The sequence below is a fragment of the Nestor notabilis genome, unplaced genomic scaffold (genome assembly GCF_000696875.1).
Source record: "Nestor notabilis isolate BGI_N333 unplaced genomic scaffold, ASM69687v1 scaffold20416, whole genome shotgun sequence".
Taxonomy (NCBI): Eukaryota; Metazoa; Chordata; class Aves; order Psittaciformes; family Psittacidae; genus Nestor; species Nestor notabilis.
Window position 1 is genome coordinate 4538 of NW_009932663.1, and position 20288 is coordinate 24825.

The 20288-nt window shown below is 40.1% G+C and overlaps 1 protein-coding gene across 2 annotated transcripts in view; it reads right to left on the reverse strand.

Moving 5' to 3' along the window:
* Nucleotides 1-12317: 12317 nt before the first annotated feature.
* Nucleotides 12318-20288, reverse strand: part of ZNF644 (zinc finger protein 644) — a 28488-nt gene continuing 20517 nt past the window's right edge. For both annotated transcript variants that reach the window (XM_010016522.1, XM_010016521.1), the window contains 2 exons: nt 14535-14637; nt 12318-14025 (listed from right to left, as the gene is read on the reverse strand). In XM_010016522.1, the coding sequence (XP_010014824.1) occupies nt 13833-14025; nt 14535-14637 (296 nt within the window). In that variant the 3' untranslated portion in view covers nt 12318-13832. The remainder of the gene's footprint in view (nt 14026-14534; nt 14638-20288) is intronic.

The window sequence follows — 20288 nt, forward strand, 5'->3', positions numbered from 1 at the left end:
TCAGATACAGTGAATGTTTAAGGCACATCCATGACCAGATCACTGAGGTGATCCAAGTCTGGGTATCAATCCCCTAAGGCAGAACATGGGTCTTCCATCCTAGATACGTACCGTAATGCCAGGGCTTTCCCCCAGGAAATAAGCAATAAAAAAAGGTCTAGTTCAGATAAAAATCGCATTTCTCCAAGCTGGAATTTCTTCCCACTTTTCTAACCACACTTTGCTGCAATTTTCAATTACTCCCCTGAACAATTTTTGTCTATTATTGCAAATTGCCTGGGATGTTAGGAAAGACTGATGTTAAGAAGGATTTCCTAGTATGAACTTCCCACTTTCTTATTCTCTTTTTTGTACCTTTCTACCATAATTGGTTTCATAAGCAGCTTACCCTAGCCATGGAATTACTTGTACCATATTAAGTATAGAACTGAACGTGTCAAACATTCAGCCTTGTACATAGCTTTGCACACAGTAGTTCACTCGCATCTTTTTCCTATCCCCAGTGAGATCAGCCCAAATATTTTTTTTTTAATTAGGAAATTTGGGCACCTCAATGCTACATTTTTGCCAATTGTTAAACTATTTTCATTATTTTCATTATTTTAAACTTATTTAAACTGTTTAAAATTATTTTTCTACTCCATATTTTTATTGAAAAGAATGGACTCCTTTAGTCAATGTTTGCTCTCTTGTTTCTAGAAGGTAAATTGCCTGGCGCTTACCATGAGTGGACTCTGATTACTAAGAAGTCCACCATTTCTCAGTATTCCACAACCCTTTATTAGGGCTGACCTCTGGGGACTCTCCAGACAAGTGGCCACATGAAGTCACAGTCGGAGAAGGGGATTCACCCACCCAAGTGTGAGGAGGACTCCTTTGTAATGAACATTAAAAACCCCTCTACTTTCATCTTGCTTTAAGAGCCTCCAGCACAGCATATTTACAGAATAATAAAACAGGGCTTCAGGCCTTTTCTTCTCATACATCAGTAACAGGATTCTCATGTCACACTTATGTGCTCTGTACACTGTATAATTTACTGTATCTTACTTCTCAAAGCTAATAGTCTCAAATATAACTAAATGAAATAAATCGTCTGATACTGTTCTCAAACAAGAATTAAATCACCAGGCACAAAACTGGCTGAGAATATCCCTGTGATATCTTCTATCCTCTCTACCCGTGAGATAACCAGTCCCCAGTGGCATGCCACTTGTGTGGCTCATTTATTGTCACCTAGGACAAACCATCGTTCTGATTATTACTATTTATTTGAATTACCAAGAAGAAGCTTCAAATGAAATCCCTAGTACCAAAAACTATGCAGGTACAAAACTAAGCAGCATCCCTTCTCAAAGAGCTAATACTCTAGAGACAGAAGGTGGGAGGAAGGAGCAGGGCGTTCACAAACACAGTCGTCAGAGCCAGCTGTGTGCACAAATCAAGGGGAAATCACTGCTTCCAGAATTAACTCTGCCTCTCCTTTGCACTGATTTTAGAAACGACGAAAAACTGTGCAGTTACTGGAGTTAGAAATGAAAACAGGGAATGAATGGCTTGTTCTGGGGAATAACATGAATCACAATCCACCAAGGTAACCTCAGACCTTCATCTCAGAAGTAATAAACATCTGGGATTTTTATACCCACTTCAGTCAGTGTGAAGATGCTGCTGTAAATTATCTGTGCTTCATGGGCACATGTGACTGGGTGTGTGAGTGTGTGTATACAGAGGTATGCTCATCGTTTCATTTAGGTTTTGTATCAATCAAAAATACATTAGATGGTACAGAAAAAGAAACAGCCTTTCTTCTCATGGTATTTTTAATCTGAATTTGTGCAAGAAAGGGGAAAAAACCCAAGGTCTCATGCTGTTCTGAGTCATAAGGGATGGGGGGGGGGTGTTTGTAATGAAGGTTCACAAACACATTCAGATGGGAAGGAAAGCCACACTCATCCCACTCCTTACATCTCCACCCGTTAGCCCAAACGCAGTTTTGATGTGATTCAAGATCATAGCCCAGGAGTCTATCCACAGAATTATGGGCAGTGCATTGGTGTGATCCTATGGGCATCCTGCTTTGAAGCGAGGTGTAAAACGTTAATGCTTTCATTGGCTAGTGACAATCCCTGCTAAGAACTCCCCTATTCCTATCCCCACAAGGGGCACTCTTAATTTAGTCTCACTTGGAGCACCAGATGCTCTAATTACATGATCCTGATCTTCTATGAGGTGTATAGGAGGAACAAATGCTACATCTGTAACAGTGAAAAGTAGTATTTTTAATCACATCCATGATGGTTTCATTTCAAAGCTCAAGAATCCATTCTAGCAGGCCCATTTTATGTTTTTACATGGCCCAAGAGCCTCAGTGAGGAATTCCTGAGATACATTCACTTGAAGCTGTTTACAAGATATGCCAGGCACATAAGGCCATGAACATTTCTTGCCCATCTGCTTCATCAGTTTTTCTGTAAAGCTTATTGCAGAACACAGGGAATGAGTTATAGGTGGTCAGCTGTTGCCTTGTGGTTTTGCTGCAGCCGTTGCTCAGTGTGTTGCAGGTAGAGCCCATACCTGCATCAGCCTGCTTGATACAGCCTCTGTCCCAGTGGAACTATCAGATACAGCATCCAGATTACTGTATCTGCATCATCTATTAATGATTCATCTACCTTTATACAGAGGTGCTGGAAAGGATCTTGAAGTCTGTAAGTTATTTTATTGGAACATTATAGAAACCAGATGTTTTCCCCTTAATCCTGATGGCATGTTTAAACAAAACCCAGGACAATTAGAAACCCAGTACCCCAGAGACTGACAATCTTCCCTGACACTTCTCAAGCTTCTCCTTTTTTGTTCTCATAGGTGATATTTTATCATTGCCTGTCTCCATCCTTCGGAGTATGAAGAAAACTTCTTTATACTACGAAGTATAAAGCAGTTCTCTACCAACCTGCTTTAAGAACAGTATCATCCAACGTGATGACTGTTCAGCAATACCTGAAATCTCAGTTGCACACAGAAAGACAGAAAGCCAGTATCTCCATCAGCTGAGACACACAGCTCTAACACACACAGCATCAGCCCTCTCCATTTACTCCAGGTCACACAGAGTAGAACTTAGAGAGCTAATCTGATTCCTGTCTTCATGCTACTCGTTTCAAAATATCCATTATGCTTGAAAATCAACATACAAAACCAGTGAAATATAGCTTAAAGGAAAAAGCACAACCCAAAATGAGGAAAACAAGCTCACATTCTCAGCAGCAGCACCATGGCCACCCATTAAACTCCACCAGGCTCCACATTTGATCCCGAACAGTTCAAAAATGGATTTGAGGCAAACAAGGGGAGGACAAACAAGATGCTGTACCTTCTGCTCCACAAGCATCACCAGCCTTGCAGAACGTCAGGTCCTTGTCTCTGCTCTGCCTACTATTGCCTTAACAAAGGGGAATACATAGGTAGCCCTTAGTGTGGGCATCACTGAGTCTTTGAACCATTGAACCCATTGGACCAATTCACTTCTCAAGTTTCTTCATCATCAGAACATTACCTGTGACCAAGACTCATTGCCTTCAGGAATTCCACACAGTGAAAACTTGCTGCATCAGCCAAGTGGGGAAGGAAACATCTTCTTTTTACCTTCTTTGTGCTGTGAACAAGCAAGCAGAAGACACAAGTCAAATGTATTTGGCTGGAATAAACTGTTCTCAGTACTGAGTGTTCACAGCAGAGCCGACAAGACCTTTCCAGAGAGCTCCAGCATTAACTAAGATCTGTTTTACTGACATATTCAGGCATTCAGGTGAAGTGTTAAGATTTCTGCAACTCCAGTATCTAATTTGCTTTTAAAGTGTGCCTTTTGTCCCTGTAGTTTGCCCTTTACAAGGTTGAACAATCCAAAATCCATCTACTTCGTGAAAACAAACCAGCCCCCCCAAAAAAACCCAAACAAAAATAAAACCCCAATACCCCCAAGCCCACAACCTGATTTAAGTAATCAAATTGAAATTAAAACTATTTGACTTATAGAAGCTGTTTATAGAATTGTTATGTCTGTAAAGCATCCAGTTACTTGTTCACTTCAGAGAGTAATTTTGGCTACCACAACTGCGTGGCCCAAAAAGAGCTTTACAAATACAGGCAACACAATGCCTATGTATTTACATGATGAAAAAAAGCCTATTTGTTAAGGATGGTACTATCAGAGGGAGAGAGAGGTAAGGGGACAATTCCCATCAGAGCCAAGACAAGGCTTGGCAAGAAAAGCAGAGAGAAAAGTGACTGAGATTCATTCCCAAAGAAGTTGCTTCCTGGAAGGCAGCTTGGGCTGGCACTTCAGCAGAAGGAGCTGCCCTGCCTGCTGTTAGTGGTAGTCTGTGAGGACCTGCAAAAGGCAAATAAACCCATTATGCTTTAAAGCACAGCAACACCCACACCAGACTTAGGGAACATTTAGTAGATGGCAAAGGAAGCTCAGAAGTGGAAGCAAATAAACTGTCCCCCATTAGTCACACATTGTGGAGAAGAAACCAGACACCAAAAAAACCCAGTTAAAATATGGGCAACAGTAAGATGAAGGCACTTAAAAGTGGAAGTACTCTTCAAAATGGAAGCTGTGGAGGAAAGAAAGCCTAGCTCACGTGTCCTTGCCACCACTGGGCTTCTGCAACTGTGGATGATGACTGTTACACCTTTACCAACTTCCTTGAGCAAGAGCGCAGTGCTTCTCCACAGCCCATGTTGCCCAGCACATCCCTCACCCACTGCGCTTGTGAGCAGTGGTACACGTGAAGGAGATTTATAGGCATGTGTCCAAAACACACTCTCTCTTAGGCTTTAATCTCTTTTAAATGACGTACTCCCACATGAGATAGAATTGGGGCCGTATTCACGCTTTTGTTACAAGAAGCTGCTGTGCCTACGTTACAGCGAGTTCAGTGGGTCCCGCTGGACCCTGTGTCCCTCACTGCACTGCACTCCACTCGCGGCCGAGCCAGATGGCCGGGGTGGAAGCCTCTTCAGGAACACATCTCTACAGAGGAGGATGTCACACTGCACTGGGTGACCAGGCTCTCACTGAATGCAACTCCGTCACGGTAATTAAATCACATTAAAGCTTGCTTTTATTACATACCCCCTTGTGATTTTGCCTGGCTACATTCTAATTACCAGCCTTGCTGCAGCACACCCGGGTTCCACAGCTCACTCCCCCTCCTGTTTTATGGGAAATGACTTACCTTGCACAATCCTAATGAAAATACTGCAGTGAGATAATTCTCTCCTTTTTATCTTGCATTTCCCATTCTATAGCGTAAGCCATTTTTTGCATGGGAGAAAACAAAATGTTCAGGCTTACACGCTTCTTAGAAACAGCAGATACATCTGTTAAGGCTCCCCAAAGTAGTTTAATCACATCTGTTATTTTCTTACCCAATACCTGATCTTGAAGCATCAATTTATTTTTCCATGGCAGATGCACCAGTTTCTCAAAGATACTACATTTTGCATTTCTTATTCTCCTCCTATTAATGTCTCAAGCAGAGTATTTTAAAGCAGATGCATTTCACTAGCTTCTGATGACTTACACTAATATTTTCTGAGCAGTATTTTTAGCAATAGGCACAGTTCCCCTCTCCTATCCAATTAGCTCCCAGCACTAATCGGATCATGTGAACGTTAACTGAGTACTTCAGGAGAGCTGGAGGACAAGGATGTGGCTTCGTTCAGTGTGTCCACAGCACCACCCTTGGCCATGGCTCTGCCATTCCCCACTTTCCAGTTACAGCACTAACCATACCTAACCACCACAATGATGCCAGGATAGCCATATCCAGTCTGTTAAGGTAGGGAAGACATCTGAAATCTGGAAGATGACAGCAAGATAAGCACCTGCTTCTTCAAAAGAGAGAAAAATAAAGGACACTGTAAATCTGGCTGCCACAGTAGCAGGTATCTAGACTGCAGATACTCTCGCGTAACATACCTGCTGCTTTCAACTCCTAAGGTAACACGAAGGAAATGTAGTCTGGACTTCTACAACCCAGCACACAACATGTGTTACAGCAGGAGAACTGGAAAGCAGGGCTTCCCCTCTTTCTCCCCACCCCTTGGGAGAATCCTGTGCCAGCTGCTGCATATTGCAGGGAATTACAGAAACCTGTAGGCTGCTGATTTTGTTTGCTGCTGGCAGTGGAGGGGGCTACTCACATACTCTTGGCTCATTTCTACACCTAAATCTGAAATCACCGTTTAATTTCCTAAGAATTTCATGCTATTTATCACAGTCATCACTTACTAGTAAATGGGCTAGGATTCTCCAATGTATTTTACCAGTTTTTAATAGACATCTCTGTTTTGCATTGCTTGAAGAAGCTAACCAGCTGCATGTTAACAAAAATCATTCAAGCAAATGCTCCATTTTCTAAATACTTCTATGGTTTCAAGAAGGCTGCCAGGGAAAAAAAGTAAAAAGAAAAAAAAAAAGAAAAAAAAAAGGAATACCCAAAAGAAAGAAAAGCAAAGCCAGGAATCCATGTTTATGCAGACAAAACAGAAAGATGGTACAAACTGTTCCCTTTCCCAGATGGGCTCATGCCCATGGGCTGCAGCAGGAGATAGGGGAGTTGCAGAGCACCAGGTAGATTGGGTTTTTCTAAGTACTCTCAGTCCAGATGGACATGGAAGGCATCGCCCATGAGCAAGAGTTCAGCTCCCCAGAGCCAAGTCATCTCCAGAGCCCTGCGTTGGTACCAACTCTGTAACTTGGGACTTGTGTTTTGTGTTATTTTTCTTCCAAAAACCTAAACATCTCCTGCTCCCCCATCACTTAAGTACAGGCAGCTGCTGCCTCCATATAAAATAAATCAGAAATCAGGCCATTAGCTATGCTTTTAAGAATGCTAAGCAGTACTCTATCTGTGTTCACAGTGATATAGCTTATGGGACTTTCCCAAAAAAGCTTCATCACTGGTAGCCAGAGGTAAAATAAAGTCCTAACAAGAGAGATGAAAAACGAAGAAGAAAAAGCAAATGTGGATATAAGCAAAAAGGGAGGAAAGGGAAAACAGACCAAGCTAGGAATGAAGATAATGAAAACAGTCAGGTTAGCAGCCCAGTGAGACGCGGCTAAGTACCATCCCCAGATGGGAACTGGGGCCTGAGGGCAAAGAAATGAGTTTGGGATCCTGGAAGAACACTCGCATTCTGGGTCAGGGTCTTTAGTTGTTCATTAGCACTCATGGTCAGCTGCAGTCAGAGAACACTGCGCTTAGTATTGGAGGTTATTTCAATGAGAAGAGGATGTTATAAAATGATGGATACCCAATAGTAAAGAGATTTTTTTGGAGGCAGTGAATGGTAAATCCGTGCATGAGAAGCCAGAACATTCAGATCTCAGCATCAAATTTGTGACTGAGGCCACATGTGAGAAGAGCAGCTCAAGTTCCTTCATGACAGGACCAAGTGCCTATGAATTTATATGTAGCACACTTAAAAAGCACCAGTAAATGTACTCCAAATAGCGAAGGGAGTGGGTAGTGGATACACTCGACTTTCAACACAAGAAATAGGATTTAAAACCTCTTTTCCCTGTCACTACCCATTTCCTTAACAGTATGGGGTTAAAACTTAATCCTTGGCTGTTCAGCTAAGGATAGTATTTGCCCTAACATCCCCTGTTCCAACAACCCGAACGCACCCCTTAAGATTTGGAGGCACAGCAAATGCAGCCATCAGCTGGATTCCTGGGACTACAAAAACAAGTGTCAACCTCAGGCTTATACTGTCTTCTCCTGTTTGCAGTTTCTGTTTCAACCTATGGGGTTTTTGTTCATTTGTTTTAAAAAACCCCATTTTTTCCCTGCTGCTTTATCCAAATAAGGCTCTTTTCTTTCTCCTACTTTCACACAATTGTTGTTTTCAGGGAAGAGAAAGATGAAAGTATTATTTCTTGTCAGCAAGACTTGTACCTAGATGACATGGAATTCCTTATTTGGTTAAAACACAGGGTAATGGTGCTGGCTTGCTTGCTTGCTGCTTCATCAGTCGCTTCTGTTCTGAAGCTGTTTCAAAGAGCACAATGGGATTCAGAGCTTCAGCATTAGTTGCTGCAGGAGTGAGGATGGATTTGGAGGAGTTTCACAGAGAGCTACAAACACGATTTCACAGCTGCTGCTGGCTTAAAGACACATAAACAAATGTTTAACTGTGAAGTTTCCGGTTTCCCATAAGAAGGTTTTTAAGAAGTGGTAGGTATATTGAGGAATACTCACCATACACGTCATGTAACCACGTTTTGTGTTGCAGGTCTCTGACACAAAAGCAGAGGGATTACGGAATCATAGGGTGGAAATGACCTTAAGATCACCTAGTTCCAACCCCGAGATCATCATCTCTTGGTCATCCCTCAGATCTTATGAGTTAAAGTGCACATTTAAGTGAAGATACAGGATAGAAAGCCCAACAGCACTGCGATTTATACAACATGTACAGTACAAGCACTTTAGAAGCTGTGAGAAGGCCCCAGTGCTCCCTCTGTTCCCCCACTGGACAGTAAGAGTAGTAATCATGAGGTCTCTGGGCTCACAGTTATCAAAGATGCTATTTGCTGGAGTTTTAACTGCAGTAAGAACAGCGTGCAGGTCCCGCATGAGAAAGGTCTTTCAGGAATTTTACAACAAACTTTGCCTCCTCCTAGAGAAGAGCATCCCTACAGCGATGCATTTACTCCAACTTTTATTTCTAACCAAAATAGCAGCATGTCAGCTTTCAGGTAATATGTGCAAACCATCTTCGTAACCAGCAATACAGACCCCTCCACCTCCATTCTGCCAGGCTGGGGCTGCCTGTGCTTAGGCAAAGGCAGACAGGACCACTTCTCCCAAGGGGAAGAGCACTGCAGCCAGGCACCAGCTACTTGGACCACAAGGTTCTTCTAGTTGGCACACTTGAGTTTTACTAAGCAGCTTTATAGAAGGCTGTTAGCTGTCTTACGTTAAAATTTTAATCATAGAATCAACCTCTAAGATCATTAAGTCCAACTGTTGCCCCAGCACTGCCAAGGCCATCACTAAACCATGTCACTAAGGACCTCATCTACACGGTTTTGAACGCTTCCAGGGATGGTGATTCCACCACTGATAGGGGACTAGGGCACTAAAGTTAAAGGGATTTCCTGTTTTGCTTTTTTAAATACAAGTTTATCAGCCTATAGTGCAACTAAAAATAAGAATGAGCAGTGCCAGTGTATCAACCCTACTAAGATAGTGTGGAGGGAACCCCCACTCCAGCCCTTGTTCAAACAAGCAAACAAAACCCCCAACATTCTTTCATGCCAAATTTGACCAACCTCTGCATTTATGTTCTCGGTGTGTGCCATACTATTGTGGTATGGCAATGGCTTTTTCCATGCTGTAGCAGGAGAAACTGCAGAACACCAGGTATATTGGGTTTCTCTGAGTACTCTGGGTCCAGGAGCACCTGGAACGCACTGTGCAGCTAGCACTGTAACTGGGAAAGGTGGTGAAAACTAGAATGTGCAGAGTAAGAAGTGGATACGTGCAGATGAGACCTTTGTCATTTGTGATTTGGCATCCGATCTGGGCTCCTGTTCTCCCTCCCCAGTCCTCATTCTGTTCTCCAACAATGGAATGTGAGTAGCCTCTCCCTGCCTCACCTCTGACTTCTCAGAAGGCTACAGCCAACAGACCTGTCCTCTTCGCCTCGCCATGCAACTATTCAGGTTAGGGTGGAAGTCCCCAGGTTAAGCCAGGCGCGCCGTGCAGCTCAGCTCCGAACAACGGGAAGAACACCAAGCAGCCTGCAGTGTTAAAAAGGAACATTTTATTGCAAGAGATTACAGACCTGGCACTATGGCCATGTTTCCATTACACCAAAATTGCTACCCATGGATCAGGCGACAGCACCTACAAATCACGGTGGATTGAAATATCTGAAATCATAATGCAGTCAGGGTTTTTTAAAGAAGTACCATCCTAAAAGGATTTAAAAAACAAAGTCAAAACTATATAAACCAATTTAATTTTAAATATTCAAGTGGTGTTTAAGTATCCAGGGCATTAACTACTGTGACAAAAAGTAGAAAAGTCTGTTAACCATAGTGCTCAACTAAACAGGCTTTGCACGCGGCCTTTACCACTTAGTTAAAAGAAAGTACTTGGTATTTGCTGTTCATTTTCCCCACATTTGTTCAGCCAACATTTATCTTCTGTAGGTTTTCAGTCAGGTAGAAGATTTAACGAGAAATCCCTCTTTAAAGCACTAGTGATACACAGGAAATCTAGAACCACGACTGGCCCACAAAAAGCACTGGGGCCAAGCCAGCTTTGCAGGAAAAGCTCTCCCCGTCTCAGTCCCGTCCAGTGCTGACCTCTTCAGACTCTGGATGGACGCACTTCTCTGAGCCTCAACTCATGATTCACGTTCCTCCTGTGATCCACTTACCTCAGAGACACTGGTGATTTCCCTGAGCATGGCTGAAAAGGCAGGACCTTGAACAGCCACATAGCTCAAACATGGCAAGTCTGGCCCCAACTGCTACAATCACCACCTTTGGCATGTTACGTGCGTGCTCTCCCTCTCCAATAACTATTGTCTGGTCTGTGCTTTTTCTCCTACAGAGGAGTCAGCAGCTCACTTTTGGCAGCACCATCTGGGTGAGATGAGCCCTAGGAAAGCAGAAGTTGGATCTGTGGGCAGAGCTGGACTGCCTCAGCCTGTGGGAGCAGCCCACCTAATACAACTCACACAATGCATAGGGAGCAGTATATGGCAAACAGCAGCAAGTGCCCATGGATCTTTGTGAGCCAACATTTATTATCCATTTGCCTCCATCTCCCATTTTCCACACATACAGCCTAAACACACTACCAAAAACTGCTACACCACTGCAGCCTTCATCCCAAAGCAACCTACCTACCATGAACAGACCACTCGTATTCATATGTGCAGCTCTGCGGCACAGACTGACATGAAGCCTCTCAAGCCACATATCTCAAACCATCAGATTCACATCATAAAGCAACTGATGTTAATTAACTGCCTTCTACCAGATGATTTAGAATCTCTGTAACTCTGGAAAGGGGGATTTTTTTTCTTCTTGTAGGCAGTGACAAAATATCTGTATTTCCAAACAACAGAGACCAAGAAAACAGCCCCACAGAGGACTAAAGAAAGCTCAAGGGTAACTCAATTACTAGCAGTTTTTAAAGATCATTCAGTCTGTATCAACCATATATGCAATTAACTTAATAATCAGAAGAGTTCTGGAACTTCTGTATGTATTTCAGATTACATTGTCAAGGATCTGATGCAAGCCTGCCACTGAAAACTGTTGCTCCTCATCAAAAGAATCTCATTCGGAAACTAATCAGCCCTAAAGCTCCCTGCTCTTCAGACACAACCTTGCATTTTAGTGTTACACAAAACAGCTCACTATTGGGATTTAAGGAATTAAATAATTCAGAATTAACTAGGGGTTTTATCATTATGAACCTAATGGAGTTCTTTGCTAATGCAAAATTCCGCATGGTATGGCTTCACCTTACAAGCATTCTTAACAATACTTAGATAAATATCATTTGCACTTAATTGATTTATCTGTTAAATAGCCACAAAATATGGTGCTCTCACAGGCACCTTTTTTGGTGAGAAGGTAAACAAGCACTCTATTAAAGCATTATAAACATTCAGGGTGATTCCATCACTTCCCTCTATCCCATTTCACAAATTGCTGTCAAACTTCCATTTTCATTGTGCATAAAAAAATCCCACAATCACCCACTAATTTTGAACTTTGTTAGTCTGCATACACATAATTTGTCTGCAACACACTTCAGCATCCCAGTTACCAAAATCTCTATTTTGTTCTCCAGTATTGACGTAGATCTTCCAGCTAGGAAAAAAGGAATACATTTTGACAATAAAGCTAAAATCATCTGTAGGAACTTGTACAGTAAAACACCCGACAGCACTGATTTAAGGAAAGCCTTGACAGAGCTCGGATGGCCTTGTCTCAGGACCCTGTCCTGCAGAGCTGAGCAGTTTGAGCCCATCTATTTATTTCACCAGAACATTCACAAGCCTCGTGTGTTAACTCTGAGCTGTGCACATACAGGAAGACAGACATTCCCCTTCACATTTTCCACCAATCCAATGTAATGCGTCTGTGAACAAGTCAGTTTATTGCAAGTAAATGTACTTTTACTTAAGATCATGAAGAGATTCTAATCTCAAGCAAGACAAATCAATTTCACAAACTTAATTCACACAATGCAAATAAATGCTTCACATTATAGACATTTCGATTTTCTTTAAACCTTTTTATTTAGAGATTTTTCTGGTAAGGAGATATACCATAGGAAAGCAATTTCACTGGCAGTGAGGTATGTATATACTCTACCAAAATACTCCTCTTGTTTTAACTGCTTTTAACTTTATTTACATATAAAGAAAATATCAATGCATATCCTTGGCTTAACTACAGTATCTGTTACCCTATATGCGTAAAATGAAATGTTACTTGCATACAAAATTGATTTGTAGAGGAATCTAATCTGATTGAAACAAAAATCATGTTCTGAAGACAGTTTAAATGAACAAACACAATTTATCATGACCAAGACACCTGCACCATATTTCCATCCTCACAGCACATTTATTTCAGTAATTCTGTAAGTAGGTCCTTAGCATGAGCATAGTGTTACAGTTTTCATACATATAATCACATCCAAAACAAGCTCTAAATTTTAAGTTGTAAACATTCTCTTCATATGTAGAAACATTTCAACCTGTGTTCGAATTCTCTAAAATGATCAATCTTTTAAACAGAATTATAAATGAAAAGTCTACTCTAACCGTGTAGTGAGCAATGCTTATTAGTACATTTCTACAGTGTTAAATAAAATAGTAGAGAGGCAAACTTCTGTAAGCGAGTCAGACTTTAAGTAAATCATCATAAAGAAACAAACTTGTTAACAAAAAAAAATGCTTTGTAATAAAGAAAGTTGGATTGAATCTACTATGTTACAAAAACATAAGGGTAAATACCATCTTTGTTGACAAGTAGGAGGTAGCATGGATGCACCACTTTATTGTCAGTGAGAAATGCAACTGAAGTAAAGAATATTTCCTTACCACAAATTTCCAGTATTATGTACATATTTCTCTTAGAAATTTGTTTAAACAAGTTTCCCTCCACTTTTTTAGTACAAAAAGCCTCATGTGATTTAAAAAAAACACTTACACACCTAGATAGAATAGTACTAATTGCCCTATTTGAATGAAACAGTCTCTTGAACTATGAAGTACATGATATTTAATGCCCTAAGTTGAGTAAATTGTATTAGCAGTTCTTGGTATTATACAAAACACTACATACATACAAACAAAATATAATAATATCTTATTTTACTATGTAATTCTTTTTGGAATAAACAGAGCCTTGATTTGGGTAACACTGAAGAGAACATGGATTCTTTGTTTTATTAAAATCTGTCTTTTAAGTACCCATGTGCAACAATTTAAAAATGGCTGCCATACATGTAATGGTCTTGTATTGATAGTGAACACAGTAACTGACAAAAACATAATAAACCTTAAAAACACATCTTCCACCCTATATAAAATATAAAGACTACTTACTGTAACTGTTAAGTATTCAATTTCTTTTGATGTTACTGTAATCCACTTCCTCTATTTTTCTGTCTTTAGCATTTATAAACATAATTTAGTGTAGCAATTTATTTTAAAAAATGACAAAGTATTTCAAATTTACATCCAATTAAAATTTAAAATGTTTCCTTGTTCTATGATGCTGCTTCTGCCATCAGTAAAGAAAATGAAGTTTCAGTAATCGAAGCAGGCTTTTTAAGTAGTGATGTGACTTCAACCATGCCAGCTCCAGTCCGTGGAAGATTTGCGTTGACAATGTGTCGCTGCAAGTGCTTTATCCAGTCTTCTTGAACAGACAAAGGTCCTCGAAAGACCAGACCACAAAACCTATGCAGACATTAAAATTATTCCATCAAGATACATCTAGCTCTATTGAAAAACTATAAAATAAAGACATTAAGTGGAAAGTCTTAATTTTCTTGAACTTCCTTAATTTTCCTTGCTTCTACATATTTTAGCTGAAAACCTTAGTAACTGAGTTCATTTACAGTACCTTTGAGCACATACCCCTGCAGTTAACACAACTTACACTCTCACATTTTTAACACTAGCAATAACAATCTGTCCTTACATAAGGTTTCTTCTTAAGGACAGAATATTACTCAGACATGATCAATAAGATTTTAGTTAAGAGGAACAGCTGGCAACCTACTGCCTGAGTATGACCGATTCAGGCCTCTTACTTAAGCCAATTAAAATATGCAACCGTTCCCCCCTCCCTTATTATTCAATTTAATACAAACACATTTACAGGATACAATCTTAAGTTTTCTTATGACTAAACTCAGTGAGCTGTAAAGATTATTTTATTCTTTCAATAAAATAATCCTATGTACCTGCATCTGAGTATGTAAACTTCATCAGCACTGTGAGGTAATTGCAGCATTTTTTTCTTGCTTCCAGATCTTGACCTTGACTTCTTTTGCTTACAGTCTAAAGCTAGGAAGAGAAATTTCCATATGTGAAAGTGATACTTCAGTAAGTGTTAACCAAACAAGAGATACTTAGTAAGCATCCCCTATAGCAGTAGTGAAAAGACATTTACCTCCTTGTTATTCTACATTTAATTATAATGTAAATTGAAAACAACTACAGTGTGCTCTAAGAAATTTACTGGCAAAACACATGAAGCTTTTTTAGTTTAGCACAGTGCTTGCTCTTTAGAAGACTAGATAATTGACATTTGGCATTAAACTGTTGTTTTAGTATCAGCAAGCACCTACTAACCTATTAGAGAATGCAACAGAAGCAAAGCACCATTGGAAATGCCCTTTCATGCGTAAAATGCTGTCAAAATCTTGGAGCTTGTTTTGTGTCTCAAGGACCGTCATAAGACCCCTCATGTTCAACCAAGCTACAACTTCATAAAGTTGCAACTTTCAGCTAATACAATCGAGAATTTCTAGTTTGAATAAACCACCTGCCATTTGTTTTTAACATAAAGCAAAAGTTTGTTATTTTAAGTTTCAAATGAAGCTTCCCTCACTCCTGTCTGAATTCTAGTGCATCTTGTAAGAATTATGTGTTAATCCTTCGCAGTGGGAGCTGGTATTAGGACAACCAACAGGGATGGCAAAGCCACTTCTTAAATTCAGTCTAAGCATTTGAAACTATGTATGAAATTAATGTGCATGTACAGGAAACACACAGCCACTGTGTTCAGTTAACATTGAGGTCTGTACCTCCCATAAATAGATGTGATGGAAATCTGTAACAAAACCTGAAGTTTGATTTTAAGCAGCAGCCAAAGTTGGGGGATGAGGGAATTAAACTGAGTTAACATTGTTATGATGAAAACAGATGATAAATCTCAAGAAAAAACGTTTGGGACTGCTTGAACTGAGAAGTATATCTAGCTATATTTTAAGACACTGACACTAAAACTCCACAGAAACCCGAAAGACAGTAACAAGTAGTATTCTTGATACCACAAAGGCAAAATGCTATGCTACTGGAGCATCTTAACAGTAAAATAAAAACAAAACCAAAATAATTGTTACACTTGTCTAAGTTTTGACTCCTGTAATATAAAACAGAAGAATAAATCCCAGTACTCTGAAGCGTAAGACATCATCTGGTGAGGCAAAACATGCTGATTTAAAGAACACACATCCTGCGTTTGTTATGTCCTACAAATGAACACCTCTCAAACTTTTACCCTGTAGCCAAACTTTTAACTTGTAGATACACCCGACATTTCCCAGTTCCATCCCCAGGTTTGAAGATTCCTCTATTATCTAGAAAAATTAGAATGAATTTTTGAGCTTTGAAGGTACCAGAGAACTAGTCAAACAAGTAGAAAGCAGATATCAACCTGAAGAGACTTCCTTCAGAGCCTGGGTCAAGCCATCATTAGCAAGATGAGGCTCAACAGCATTTTTTTCTGATAGTAACAATGAAAGCAGTCTGGATATAAAGGCAGTAACCTGAGGTGGCAAGGGAGAGAGAGAAATAGAAACGGCCAAGATAACTTCTGGAAAAGTGAACAAGTAATAGGTTCTTAATGTTTTATGCTCTCATCAAAAGCTTATTCTTCATATAATTAGGAAGAAAAAAACCCGACTATCTTTCAGGCTGTAGGAACTACTGAGTAATGTAAATACTCTACATACCACAACATCAGTAACAACATCACCAGACATGTAAGCACATAAAATACTGAAACCCAGATACACATTCTCTGAAGGGAACTACTGGCATGAGGGGCAATGTATATGAAGCAGTTACTACAGCAAAAGCTTTGCCATTGTTGCTCATTTTGCAGAACATGGTGGGAAGGAGGGAACAGAAGTCAGTATCTGAATGCAAACAGATTCATGAGTTGCGTCTGATGTCAGTTAGTTGATGTCAGTTGATATGAGTTAAAAAAAAACCGCAGTAGACAGCAGGCTCCTTCTATAGCAGCCTCCATGCATCCGAAGCAAGAACTAGCTTATTTCCTTCACACTGGCAAACATAAGACATTCATTCCCATCAAGAAATTAGATTCTACTCACATACATCCCAAGCATTTCACGGAGCTTTCACTTTCTTACTAGACCTGAATTGGTCTTCTGCAACAGAGCTCCTGAAACCTATTGGCTTTTTGTGTAACATTCTAAGAAACAACTCCTATGAGCTACTGTGCAACCAAATAGACAGCAACACAAACAGAAACTGCCATCATGTTCAAGAGGTAGTTTCTACTACCTTGAAAGATACCTTTTCCAAGAACAATGAGAAAATAAGGAAAATAAAAGAATGGGCATCTTCTCTGAGCCATTTATGACAGAAGCTCCAGACAGAGCAATTACAAAACAAAGAGGAGAAAATATCACCCTAAAAGACATCATGAAAAAAACATTCAGATCACTCAATGCACTCTCCCAGTAACTTTGAAAAGATTGGAAGTATTCTGCCCAAGCAAGAAGCTGTTACAAAAAGACGGCACGTACTAAGAATACTAAACCTGTGTTCTGCAAGGAGTATTTTTTGTTCCCTTTGTCTTTTATATCTAGTGAACATGTTCCTTCACTTCTTAGGGGGACAAAGCAGCACAAGTACATTTTGAAGTTATTCCCATGAAGCAGTAAATTAAGTGGAGAAAGAGTCACAGCTGGGTAAAGCTGACTGAGAAACGCAGTTCCAACACCAGTTATCAGAGACGTGTACGGGTAACTGTCACATACATCCCCTGTCCATCCAGTGAGTAACAAGTTGAAGTCGCATGCACACACTTTTAAGTACTCTGTTGATATGACGCTCACAAGCAAGCTTCAAGTAAGTCACACCATTGCCTCACCTGTAAGAAAGCATAGTCATGTTCTGACCAAAAAGTTACTGTTATTGCAATCCTTTATTCTAACAAAGCATGACCTCCTCAGAAAATACCTTTTTATCACTTTCAGGAAGAGCCCAAGGACATTCAGCTCTAGTAAGCGGCATGGAAATTGTAGCAAATTGCCAGAGAGACACAGGAACAACCTGCCATTAATGCCTACTTTGTGGCTATCAGAGCTCACAAACTATCATCCTCATCCTCCATAAAGGCCCAATTCTTTTTGGAAGAAGCCTCCGCCCTGCAAGTTTGGCTGCCCAGTGTTTCCTAGCAGCTATTCCAAAAACTTTTTGCAAACAACCAGTTACACCACTTCATCAAACCTCCTAGAAAAACATATGCTAGGTAAAAAGGCTGCATATAAACCCCTTCTTTAACTCTGTGACCGCTTATCAAGAAAGACTGCAAGCAGATGGAGATGGGAGGCTTAAACGAGCATGCTTAAAACAACATGAATTAGGAAAGTCACAATTAGGGATCCTTCAAGTCAAAACATTTGGTCTGTGGTTCACAACTAAAGGACACGTATGCTAAATTGCATGCTCCACTTCTTGATGTCCCCCAATATGGAACACTTCTAATTTCAGAAAGACTGAAGCAGGGTCTTTATCCATACTTCATTACTTTTGTCACAGCATATGTAAGCTAACACAAGTTGAATGACTGCATGCACAAATAGATCAATTAACCATTTAAAAACCTTGCCAATTAAAAAGTAAAGGAATACTGAATTATCAGATTCAATCACTTGCTATCTATTCACATCATTACTGCACAGTAAAATGCATTTGAAAACCCCCTCCAGTAATTTACTCCCTGAAGGACTTTCTAGGGTACTAAAAGCCAGCTCATCATGCTGGTTGATCAGTTTTAAGTGTAGCAGCACAGAATAAAGACATGGAAAGCCAGTGGATCTCTGATCTTTGCTGTAGCAGCATATGCTTCCACAGTAAACTTCCCAAAGCTACAATTCTGACAAAGCAGTATTAGAAATTCCTTGGAAGCACAATGGCTGCATAAACTGCAACCTCAGTCATGCTCTTGGCTTAAAGGCCACGCTCCTTGCTCTGTATTCTATTGTTCTCCCCAAAACTTCTAGAAAAGCAGCCTCCATCTACAGAAGCAAAGACTGAAGAAGAGAATGGTGATTGCCAGAAGATGACAGCTGGTAAGAAGAGACTGAGAATGTGAAAATAGTCAGCAAAGAGAAGATGTAAAAAGCCAGGGTGCAAGAGAGTATCGAGAGACTGGAGGGAGGAGAGGAAAGTGGCACAGAGGCCTAGAGAGAAGGAAAGGAAGCCTGGATATACAACTGTACCAGGAAGAGCGAGATGCACTGTGAAAATCTTGCCTAAGTCTGTCCAATGCTCTAATCAGAAGAAAGAAGCAAGTCTGCCACATCCTCTGAGAAACACTGATGTGTTGCTCTTAATCGGAACGGGTATAAAAGATTGTCATCTACTAAAGATGAGCGATTAAATAATTACATTGTTCAAAATTGGACCGCATAAGAATAGCAACAACAACTTAATGTTCCACTCAGACTTCTAAAGACCACGATGCAAGCACTAATACAAAGGTAACTATCCAAAGGGACCTAGACAAGGATTTGCTGTACAGTGGATCCATACCACATAAGTATAGGCACAAATCAAGTTTAACAAACACTAATTTAGGAATTCTAGCCAAGAGCCTAGAAAGTTGCACATCTAGGATGTTTTTCTTGAGTCCATTCTTAAAATCTACCATCATGCTTAACTATGTGTATTATACTGCCAGAACTGTCAAGTTGTATTTGGAGTAAAAAGAAAACAACAGCACACACACCCCCCCAACAAACTAAATGTAATCCAACTACTGCCTCTGAAGAAGCAGGGCATCTGCTAGAAAACCAATGTAACAGTCAACATCAAAACCATATGCAGACAAACTGAAAACTGAGCAGAAGACTAGTACATAAGCTAATGTAGTGCTGGGAAAGGTCTCCCTTTGGTGACATGCAGAGATTACTGTGCTTCTCTTCCTCAACAGTAATGCCTAGATAGCTTCCGTAACAACAGCCAAATAAAAGAACTGCAATTCATATTTACTCACAATTACTGACCTACAGCAAGGAACTGAGATAAGCATTCAACCAACATGATTTCTTGCTGGTAGTTATTTTTACTTTAGAAGATGTAAGAAAGGCTTTGTGAACGCAGAAGAAGGAACCTTCTTCTGTATGAACATCTCCTCATTGCCTCCATATAGGTTCCAGGCTGAATCCAAACTGAATACATCTTGTTCTCAACTGCAACCATCTTTTAATAAGAAAAACTGAGGTTCCCCAAGAGCAACACTCATAGCAAAGTTTAACAGTAGTGTGTGCTAGTGAAATGTTGCATAAAAATAATTATCTCCACAAAAGTTTATAATATAAAGTGGAGTATCAAATAAAACCACTGCTTAAAAGCTTATTTTTCTGGTCTATGAGCATTGAGCTTGCTCAAATGAAAAGTCAACAAGCAAAGCTTACAAGCTTTGCAGAGTTACAACAGTTTTAATAGTAAAGACTAAGTTAACACTGGTTGCATGAAGTTATAGCTAGAACTTAAGCCTAAGTCACTGGTTTCAGTGAAAAGTCTTTAACCACATGGTACAGGCTATTTATTTGGCTCAGCTCCAGCTTCTGCAATCTAAAGACTGGGGGGGTTTTAAGTCCTGTTTCTAACCTTTTTTTTAATTTTTAAGCTTTGTTTCTAACCTCATTTTGCTTCTAACCTGATTTTAAACA